This window comes from Corylus avellana, chromosome 6 (genome assembly GCF_965113065.1).
Source record: "Corylus avellana chromosome 6, dhCorAvel1.hap1.2, whole genome shotgun sequence".
NCBI lineage: Eukaryota > Viridiplantae > Streptophyta > Magnoliopsida > Fagales > Betulaceae > Corylus > Corylus avellana.
Window position 1 is genome coordinate 18,060,798 of NC_142495.1, and position 11,579 is coordinate 18,072,376.

At 36.3% G+C, this 11,579-nt stretch overlaps 1 protein-coding gene across 1 annotated transcript; it reads right to left on the reverse strand.

Annotated features, from left to right (window-relative positions):
* Positions 1 to 253: 253 nt before the first annotated feature.
* LOC132187484 (ras-related protein Rab7) lies at positions 254 to 9,421 on the reverse strand. Its single transcript, XM_059601809.2, has 7 exons — positions 9,196 to 9,421; positions 8,997 to 9,023; positions 8,757 to 8,856; positions 1,859 to 2,005; positions 1,691 to 1,771; positions 1,379 to 1,524; positions 254 to 640 (listed from the first exon to the last, which is right to left on the reverse strand). Exons 1-7 carry the CDS (start codon positions 9,246 to 9,248, stop codon positions 571 to 573), a joined length of 624 nt encoding a protein of 207 aa, XP_059457792.1. The 5' UTR covers positions 9,249 to 9,421; the 3' UTR covers positions 254 to 570.
* Between the last annotated feature and the right edge of the window lie 2,158 nt (positions 9,422 to 11,579).

Here is an 11,579-nt window from a genome sequence, read left to right on the forward strand (position 1 = left end):
TTTTGTGAATATATCATGATGATGCATATGAATGTAAGATTGTTAATCAGCTACTAATGTTCATATAAGCATGCTTTGTCAGAGCCTGATTAGGAAGAAAACCTCATTACTTATAAACTGGGGGTTTTATTGCTACAAGGTAATGCAAGTCGGCCGAAAGAACACAAGAAACAAAAATAAAACTTGATCTTGTGCGCCTACAGTTTCTTTTCTTGTAGTCCAGTCCATGAAATTGTACTGTGAGCACAATGCAAAACCAAATGCAGCCTGCCTCAATAAAAGCTTAATCTGACCATTAAATTATCACAATTCACAACTTAGCAACGAGGGAGAATTACATTTCAAGATGAACACAAACAAAAGGTTGAATACAGACGTAAAATATGAACAGAAACAATACAAAGACGACCAACACGCCTTTGCTAACCCACTTATGATACAAATAAAAATTTTATAACCATCTTCCCTAGATTATTGATACTTGAAAAGTACTGACTTATAAGTCACTAAATAACAGTGAGCTATATCTTGCAATCCAAGGAACAAACACAGGAAAATCCAACATCTCTTCTAGCACTCGCAACCTGTGGATCTTTGCTGCCGCCCTCCACCCCCAACGTCAATGGTGTCAGGCAGGTATCTTTCATCACCAACAAATCAAAAAAAATAAAATCAAAATCAATCATTTAGTACACGGATAAGAAAGTTGGGTATCTAGCATTACTTGATATTCATATAAAGTTCAAGAAAACTAAACTACCAGAAGACAGATCTACATTGATCATCAAATCTATGCAAATCATAATTCACTTGACATTCACCAAAAGAGATGGGAATTTTACAAAAGAACTGCTATCAAAAGCAATGCAATCCTCCTGTTGCTCTCATGCTGGCCATAGAATTGTATTGCTCCTATTTGAGGCATAGTGGATGTTGAACTCAAGATGCCAGTTACAACAAATTGATAAGCACAGTCAACTTCATTTCAAACAGGACGAGCCTGAATCCAGTTAAAATAAATTCATAAGCACATTTAAATTTCATTTCTAACAGCATGACTCGTAGTTGATCAAGTAGATGCTGCCTATCATGGCAAAAGAAGACCAAGGCTTTTAGCACCAGTTTCTTCGCTTATTTCTTCTGTTGTTTCTTTTTCCTTTTCGTTTTTACTTTATGACATTACTCTGGCAAGACAGTTCTGACCACACTATACACCATTCTGACTTTCAGAATTAAGATGGTTAAGTTCCCTTAACCTTAGCTTCCTACTACCTCAAAGTTAACGGGGGAAGTAGGTTTATAAAACTGAGCCTCTACAACCAGAATATGCTCTAGAACAGAAAGAATTCAGGATTTCAGATGAGTAAAAAAAACTCACATTTCTTCTTCAGGTTCATTCTTGAGCGCATTCTTGGCTATACACTGGAAAGCAGCTTCAACATTGAATCCTTCTTTTGCAGAGGTCTCAAAGTACGGTATGTTTCCCTTAGAAGCACACCATGCCTTAGCTTTCTTCTCAGAAACCTGCAACCAAAAACAGAAAACCATTTTCATGCTCAATTTTGCAAGAACAGCAGCAAATATATTGCCAAGCACCAAGAGAGAACCCTATTATTCCAAATTACTAAATTCTGAGAATGCAAGTCACAGAGGACAAGAAAAAAGCATGTCAACGGGAAAAACAACTCACCACCCGGCTATTCCCACCATCAACATCTATCTTGTTCCCCAGCACAACAAATGGGAAGTTTTCAGGGTCAGACGGACTGGCCTGAACATCAAATACACAAACCATAACTATCCATCACACTTTTCTTGAACTTTAGAACTATATGGGTTGCCAATAGGTTAGCACTACCTGAATCAGAAACTCTTCCCGCCAGTTGTTAAGATTATCAAATGACTTCATTACATTCACATCATACACAAGAACACAGCAATCTGCACCACGGTAGAAAGCCACACCAAGACTTTGAAACCTTTCTTGCCCAGCAGTATCCCAAATCTGTATATATGAACAAGCAGTGTCAACTGTAAAAAATAATAAGTGAAACTATTTCCAAATATTCTCAACCAAATGAAGAATACAAGCTTCTCATCGCATCCAAAACAGATAATCTTTTGGTTATCTACAAGCTGCAATTTGAGAGGAATTAATGCAAATGATATAAATATATAAAAATGACGGGAAATGAGTCCATGGTATTCATATTATAACATGCATTAAACGTGTGTGTATATATATATATATATATATATATATATATATAAGTGATCAAAATATCATTAAAAGCGCAAAGTATAACCCAAATACACAAAAAGTATACAGAAGAAACGCCTAACTAGAAGGAGAAAAAGGAACAAGAAAATCATTAAAACTTATCACCAAGGGAGCATCAATTCTCTCTTTAGGAACTATCGGTAAAACATATCCATATGTAAGAGAAAACGTTTTGGTTAACAAACTCCCTATAACAACTCAGGAAAAAGCGCTAGTCATATCTGCGCTATGACCCGAAAATGACTAGTCAATCTATAACTTTTTAAAAATTCCTTATAAAGCCCAATTTCACCTAATAACTGGGCAATGTGTGACTTAGCATTCATAAATATCTTTATAAACCACCCCCTCTATGTGAGTTATTCCTTATCTTCCCAATATGGGACCAGGGTGTTACACTTCCCCCATGAAAAACTCAACCACAAAAAGTCTATCAAAACTACCAAACTTTGGCCTCAACTAAACTCAACACGGGTTCCAAACATCAGGCTTCAGAGATCCCTTTTCACTTATCCATCCTTTAATGCAGTCATTTTCTCTGAACTTCGTTAAACTATTAGAGCTAACACTGCAAGACAACCTCCTTTCTCCAACTATGGTATAAGAAGCTGCATAAAAGATATGACACCAAATATTCAAACAGCTCTCCTCCTATTTAAAATACTCCTTTCTTTGTACATTCTCCAACTATATTTTTTTGATTTAAAGATTGAGTTTGATTCTGTTTTTTCCAATTATATTTTTTTTTATATAAATAATTTTGTAGCATAATTGCAAAAAAAAAATTAAAAATTAAAAATTAAAAAAATAATAATAATTATAGTAAAGTTGTTTATGTTTTTTTTTAAAAAAAAAAAAGAATGAAAGTCCTTAATAATATAAATTGTATTTGTATTATAAGGATATTTTAGAAAATTTGATCACAATATGATTTCATTCACCAACATATTGCATTGTTCCAAATGAAGGAATAAGATTAGCTAGTCTATTCCAGCGTTACATCCAAACAGAGGAATAGGAATAGCTAATCTATTCCACACTCTTCTATTCTCAATAGTAGCTAATCATTTTCCAATGGACTAGACATTCCGCGAACCAAACGAAACCTAAAGGATAAAGTTAACAATTGAAGCTAAGCGCTACCACCCATGTCTTAACCCATGATGATGAGGTGGATGTTGAGTCCTATGAGACCTATCAGAACCCCATCAACAAATTCTTTTCCACTCCTCTCAATCCTTGCAGTGCTGATTGACAAGGCTCTATAGAGGGGTTGTGTAGAGAATAAGTGACAGTTCTGAATCAGGAGGGCAGAAACGGGTTTTTACTTTTTATTTAAAACTTTTAAAGCATCAGTGGGTTAGTATTCCCAAGTACTTGTTTGATTAAAGAGCTTGAAGGGACTTGCAAGAGGAGTTGTGCAAAGGAGTTGGCATGCTCAATTTTTATACCGCCTTTTCACCCCTACTCACCATTGTTTCACCCTATCCACAAAACCCTCGGACTTCAGTCAAATGTTCTCAAATTTGATGTACCTACACCTACTTCCCCTATGAAAGTCACCACAATTATGGAAAATCGGGAAATGATCCAAGCATAGTTTAGGAAGACTCCTTTTGGACATACCCATAAACTGATATTCTGAAGCAGGAGAAACTAGAAATCTGTCAATCCTACTTCCCCTATGAAAGTCACCACAATTATGGAGAATTGGGAAATGATTCAAGCATAGTTTAGGAAGACTTCTTTTGGACATACCCAGAAACTAATCTGCCCAAGCTGAAGAAACAAGAAATCTGTCAATCCTGGATCAAGAGGGAGATTCCTGATGGTTTGACCGAGTATAAGTACCACAAACATGAGAGACGTCCATTAAGATCAAACAAGTACTTGGGAATACTAACCCATTTGCAAGAGGAGTTGTGCAAAGGAGTTGTGTTTAAAATTTAAAATATATATAAAAATGTATAAAAATCTAGAAACGATGTCATATGTAGTATGATATTTTATCATTACCATAGAAACGACATCGTTTTGGGGCTTTTTTTTTCAGAAAGCGATTAGCGGTTATTAAAGTTACTAACCGCCTTTTCACCCCTAGTGGTGAGACTCTTATCACTTCTATGGCTCTCCAAGCTTTATTGTGGCCAACAAGATCAAGTTTTTGAAAGTTGATTTAAAGAGATGGAATGAGAAGGTGTTTGGTGATGTAGGGAGAAAGAAAAAGATCCTTTGAGAAGAGGTATGTGCTTTAGTTATCATTCCAGAAGAGGGCATTAGATGACGGGAGAGAATGAAGGAAGGCAAAAGTATTAAGCGAGTTAAAGTGATCCACTCTCATTGAGGAGGTGAGTTGAAAGCAAAAATCAAGGTCCTTGTGGTTGAGGGAGGGAAGGAGACAAGTGCACAAAATATTTTTCACAAACTGGCCAACTTCAACAAAAGGAAGAACTCCATTGACTCCTTGTTGATTGATAACACATTCTCTACCAACAGGGTGGAGATCAATGAGAACACTGTCCAATTTTATAAAAAGTTGTATACTTAGCAATTAAACTAGCAACCTTTGTTCGACGACCTTTCCTTTAATTCTATTGGTGAGACTGAGAGGCTATTTGGTTAGAGAGAGAATTTGAGGAAAGGGAGGTGTTGCAAGTAGTGAAAGCACTGAATGGTGACAAGGTGTCGGGCCCTGACGGTTACTCTATGGCGTTCTTTCAAGTTTGCTGGGATGTGTTTAAAGAAGACATATTATGAAGGTCTTTCATGACTTCCATGCAATAGGTAAGTTCGAAAGGAGCCTTCTTAATGCTACATTCATCGCCCTCATTCCAAAAATTCCAAGGGTTGTTGATTCCAAAGACTTTCGCCCAATTAGTCTTGTGAGTTGCATTTACAAAATTATTGTTAAGATTTTTGCAAATAGGCTAAAGATGGTGTTGGAGAAGTTTATTTTTAAAGTTGCAAAATGCTTTCATCAGAGAAAGGCAGATCCTAGATCTTATTCTTATTGCCAATGCATACCTTGATAGTAGAAGGTGTACTCTACAAGCTGGAATTAGAAAAAACCCATGATCATGTTAAGGAGGTGTGGTTTTGGGGAAAGTGGTGCTCTTGGATAGCTAATTGTATTTCCACAGTGTGGTTCTTGGTTTTGGTGAACATGCCCTCCCACCGGTTTTTTTAGTAGCTTCTATGGCTTGAGACAAGGAGATGGAGGCTTTTAGTAGGATAATTTTTGCTGCAGCGAGTGGAGGCTTATTATCTGGCTTCTCTATAGGGAACATGGATTGATATCTCTCACCTTCTGTTTGCGGATTATACTTTGATTTTCAATGGGGCTGACACAAATCATCTAGCCATTTGTGGTGCCTGCTCTTATGTTTTGAAACTATCTTGGGCTTTAAGGTTAATTTGGCTAAATCAAAATTGGTTCTATGGATAATGTTGCTGATGTAGGTGGGTTGGTTAGGGGTTTCCTCTTTGCCTTTGAAATATCGTGGTCATTCGTTGCGGGACCTCCCCTATAAGGCCAAGTCTATTTGGAATAGTAATATTAAAAAGATAGAGCGTCAATTGGGTAGTTGGAAAATGATGTATTTGTGGTAGGGTTACCCTTCATACTTCATGTCTCTCTTTCATCTCCCTCTGGGTATTACAAACTGTATTGAGAAGTTTCAACATGATTTCTTATGGGGTGGGCTAAGTTGGTCTAAGGATTGTTCTCAGATCTCTATGGGAGGGTTGGGGGTCCTGAACTTGCTAATGTTCAATCATGCTCTTTTAGGAAAATAGCTATGGCGCTATGTGCATGATAGAAGGGCTTAGTGGAAAGTTGTGATGAGTTCTAAATTTGGCAAGTGGGGTGGGTGGGGTTCTAATGAGCCTCTTGGGAAGTGGGGTGGGATTATGGAAGAATATTAAGAGGGGTTGGGAGAAGTTTTCTAGTCATACCAGATTTGAGGTGGGAGATGGCCTCAAGCGTAAATTCTAGCATGATATGTGGTGTGGGGATATGGCCCTTAAGGAAGTCTTTCTAGATTTCCAATGGCATTGCTTGTGAAAAGGATCTTTTGTTGGAGCTTTTAGGTGGCTCCTATCAGTGGAAAAAAAGCTTTGGTAGAGCAGCTCATAACTGGGAGGTGAACATCTTTGCCTCGTTTTTCCAAGTGTTGTATTCAGTTAGAGTGAAATGGGAAAGTGAAGACAAGCTTTGGTGAGCAGCCTCCAAAATAGATTTGTTCAATGTTAGATCATTCTACAGTGTCATGCTTCATAACGATGGCTTTCATTTCCCTTGGAAAAGTATTCAGCAAACTAAGGTTCCTTTGCGGGCAGCCTCTTTTGCTTGGTTGGCGGTCCTAGGAAAATCCTTACCATGGACAAAATGACGCAGGCGAGTTTTACCCGTGTTTTGTCAGATCCGTTTTACTTAAAAAAATATATCTTCTGATTTCGACATCGAATTGAAACAAAGTTGGTAGTGTTGGAAAGCTTATTCAAAGGGCTACAATTTTGTATTTCATACGTCATGTCATTGTGGTTGATAAGTGTTGCATGTGTAAAAAGAATGGGGAGTTCATGGACCATCTTCTTCTTCATTGTGACGTTGTTTGAGCCTTATGGGATATGTTCTACAGTCAATTTCGGTTGTCTTGGGTTATGCCTAGATGAGTAAGCTTACAAGAATGTTGGTTGACTGTCAATAGCACTCGGAGTGCTACTGTGTAAAAGATGGTGCCTTCATGGCTTTTATGATGTCTATGGAGGGAAAGGAATGAAAAAGTTTTGAGGGCAATGAGAGGACTTTAAAGGATATTAAGTCTTTAATTTTCAATACTCTGTATCTTTAGACAATTGCTTTTGTTTCTCCTTTGGTGATTAGTTATCATGATTTCCTTGTCCTTTTTTCTCTTTCTAGCTAGGTGTTTTCTCATGTATATTGCTTCTACACTTGGGGGTGCCTTACACTTTTTAATGATATTTCAATTACTTATAAAAGACAAAAAAAAAAAAAAAAAAAAGCGTTCAAAATATAAAACTTCAAAGGCTAGTTTTCAGTTGTTTTCCTCTATTTACATTATTGAGAAATATAATTAGTACCCACATCAACATGGAAACAGAGACACCGACAAAACTACTATATCCTTCCCAAAGCCCCCAAAATCGACTCGCCATCAGTCAAGCCAACTGGTTACCTAGAGAATCCCTGAAGCTTTGAGATTATTAAACAAACACAACCTCAATCTCATTATAATCACTTGATTAGCATTTAGAATAAGAAGAAGAAGAAGAATTTTGCGTCCTCATAACATCAAAGGTTATCTGAGTCATATTTATTCTCCACTGCCCAATTCACTAAAGAACATAAGCAAATGGGCCATACAAGGGGCAAATACATATTCACTAAAAAAAATTCAAAGTAATCACAAAGCCAAAGCAAGAAGCCTGTAGACAAGCAATCCTCAGTACTCGTTATTATATTTGTCACATCCTCATAACATCAAAGCTTATCTGAGTCATATTTATTCTCCACTACCCAATTCACTAAAGCACATAAGCAAATGGGCCATACAAAGGGTAAATACATATTCACTAACAAACAATTCAAAGTAATCACAAAGCCAAAGCAAGAAGCCTGTAGACAAGCAATCCTCAATTCTCGTTATTATATTTGTCACATCCTCATAACATCAAAGGTTATCTGAGTCATATTTATTCTCCACTACCCAATTCACTAAAGCACATAAGCAAAAGGGCCATACAAGGGGCAAATACATATTCACTAACAAACAATTCAAAGTAATCACAAAGCCAAAGCAAGAAGCCTGTAGACAAGCAATCCTCACTTGTTATTATATTTGTCACATCCTCATAACATCAAAGGTTATCTGAGTCATATTTATTCTCCACTACCCAATTCACTAAAGCACATAAGCAAATGGGCCATACAACGGGCAAATACATATTCACTAACAAACAATTCAAAGTAATCACAAAGCCAAAGCAAGAAGCCTGCAGACAAGCAATCCTCAGTACTCGTTATTATATTTGTCACATATTTTATACTACTATGGCATATGTATGGAAACATTTTTGAAACAAAATTTAGAAATTCAAGAAGCAAAATGTGTGTTCATTGCTCAAGAAGAAGAAGAAGAAGAAGAAGAAAACTATTATCTTCTAAAAAGAATTTTGCGTCCTCATAACATCAAAGGTTATCTGAGTCATATTTATTCTCCACTACCCAATTCACTGAAGCACATAAGCAAATGGGCCATACAAGGGGCAAATACATATTCACTAACAAACAATTCAAAGTAATCACAAAGCCAAAGCAAGAAGCCTGTAGACAAGCAATCCTCAGTACTCGTTATTATATCTGTCACATAGTTTATTAAGGCATATGTATGGAAACATTTCTGAAACAAAATTTAGAAATTCAAGAAGCAAAATGCGTGTTCATTGCTCTCACCTGCAATGTGAACAACCTATCTTCGAACTGAACTTCCTTGGTCAGAAAATCTGCTCCTATAGTCGCCTTATACTGATTACTAAACTTACGATTCACATACCTAACCACAACAAATTAACAACAATCAAACACCAATCCAGCCATTACAAAACCCAACAAAAATTAAATGACAAAATTGAAAAGATAAAACAAATTTAGAAATTCAGAAAACACATTCAAGATTCGAGTTTTAGAGGGTACTGATTCATCAGAGACGTTTTCCCCACCCTGCCAAATGATCAAGCAAATTGCACATTACTCCAAATTCTATACAACTAGTTAAACAAAAAATAAAAATCACAAAATCTTAAATTAAAATATATCAATTTCCTCCATTTTCTCACCAAACAAACGAAATTAAACAAAAAAAGGAAAATAAATTATTAAAAAAACCATTTACCCGCTGTCGCCTAGGATTATGACCTTTAGAAGCATGCGGCGACGCGAAGCCATGGATGAGAGTAATAATTTGAGATTTAGGGTTTCTTAGACAAAAGAATTAGGGAAATTTAGGAAATCCTGTATATGTGATTTGAATTCAATCCGAGAGTTCTTGTTTCTGTGGGTTTACTATGGTTGGGAGGAGAGCCAATCATGGAACGCCAGCGAGAGATGCGGTTTGGGAGATTCGGAGGTCCCGAGTATGCCATTGTTTTTGCAGCAAATTTACCTTTTGAACCACGGCAAAAATTTTGTGCCTAATTAACGGGTTAAAATATTCCTTAACAGATAGGCTTCGTCGGGGATTTTGAAAATATTTTTAAAACTAAAATTAAATATTTTCAAATATCTCTCTTCATATCTCAACATTTTTTTTTGAAATAAAAACCAAAAAGTATTTTTCAAAACTATTATCAAAACATAGCTGTTCTCTTCTCTCTCTTTTCATTTTGAATTCTCCTCAATTAGTTGGAACCACGTCTAATGAAACGAAGGTCATTAGTTCGAATCTTCCTAATTCGAATTTTTTTCCCCCCTCTTATGCAAACATATCAAAAAAAAAAAAAAAAACATAGCTCTTGTCTTCTCTCTCTTTTCATTTCTTCCAAAGAAAATTAAATTATTTTTATCTTTTATATTAAATCAATCAATTTTTATAACTATTTATATAAAATAAATAAAATTAAGAAAAAGTTTTCCAGACACACGGTTACTATTCCAAAGTTGCTTTTAGAAAATTGGAAGTTTTTTTTTTTTTGTGGTGTGTTTTAAAAGATGGATACCTTTTAAGAGGTGATGGGAGGCATGGTGGAGAATGATTTAACAGTCTCACCATATGCTGTGAAGTATATTTAGTAGTAGCTAAGAAGTCAAGTAAATGTAAAGCATGGTGACTGTTTAATCACTCTTTGTAGTTTGGCATGATTATACTTATATGGTACGTCATATACTGCACCTACAACAAATAAATGCGCTAAGCCGATGGATATGATGATTGTTTTCTTGCCATTTTACACAACCAAAAGGAAAAAAATTTGACATATCTGTGCAAGGGGAAGGAAAGACGGGAGGGAGGATACAAACTAGGGGTTGTTTGTTAAACAACCCCTGCCTTCCCAAACAATTCATTTCATTCCCCAAAAAATTAACATCAAAACATTCTCATTTTTAAATCACACCATTCACTTTTTATTTCACATTATTTACTTTTTACTACTATTCAAATTAAAAAAAAAAAAATCATTAGAAAACAAAATTTTTCCACTTTTCAATACTACTTTTTCACTTTTCTATACCAATCATTATCTTCTTTTTAAATTTTTTTTATTGTGAATAGTGCCATGAAAAAGACATGCTTGCCAAAGACTATCCTAGTTATCTCTGCTTCATGAAACGTGATCCCCACCTGATTGAATTACCCCTTACGAACAACCATTTTATGCATATTAGAAGAATCTAAAGTGAGTAAAAAGTGGGCCAAGGGGGTTTTTTTCTTCTACGACTACTAGAAGAGCCACCTACATAGCTGATCATGCAACCACATATAGGCAGGATTCTCTCCATTTTAAATAAAATAAATAAGGATTTAAAGTTAGTAAATCTAACAATTCACATAATTCAATATCAATGCACCAACTTTAATATACATAATCTTAATTTTAAGTTTACATAATCCAAATTCATATGTAAGAATTATTCTCTCTAGGCTCTGCTCTGAAACCCTAGAGGAGAAGCAGTTTTTCTCAAATCCTTTTCGGGATTGTGAGAGGTTTGGACTCTATTTGAAGCATTTCAATCAGTGAAATCACAGTGGCAGAAGATGGCTGAAGATTTGGCTGCAATGTGGGGAAATTTTACGTTGACTGAAGAGGAGGGGACCGTGGACGAGGCTCCTGAGGAGGAACTTGTTGACATGGGGAACAAGGGTCGAGTTTGCTTAATTGGGAGGTTGATGTCGGAGCGAAGTACTGGAAAGGAGATCCTAAGAGCAAAGATGATTCAGAGCTGGATGCCAATGGGCTCGATGGTTTTCAAGGCGTTGGGGAAAAACATTTTTCTCATTGAGTTCGCAAACTCATGGGATCAAACGAGGGTCTTGGAAGGAAGGCCTTGGTCTTTCGAAGGGAACCTATTCTCTATTTTGGAGTTTGATGGTAATTCTCATCCATCTACACTACCCTTCAATTTGGCTTCGTTGGGTGAGATTGTTCAATCTTCCCTTGTCCTGCATGGGAAGAGCCACTGGAGTAAGATTGGGGTCTCAAATCGGAGAGGTGGAGGAGGTGGATACAAACGAGGATGGAGTAGGATGGGGTAAATTTCTCCGAGTGAGAATCAAACTGA

Coding starts and splice junctions, on each gene's coding strand:
- LOC132187484 (XM_059601809.2), bottom strand. CDS start 9,248: ATGGCTTCGCGTCGCCGCATGCTTCTAAAGGTCATAATCCTAGGCGAC. Junction 8,857..8,996: donor AAAACGTCTCTGATGAATCA/GTACCCTCTAAA, acceptor TGTTGTGGTTAG/GTATGTGAATCGTAAGTTTA. Junction 1,772..1,858: donor GGGAAGAGTTTCTGATTCAG/GTAGTGCTAACC, acceptor TTTGATGTTCAG/GCCAGTCCGTCTGACCCTGA.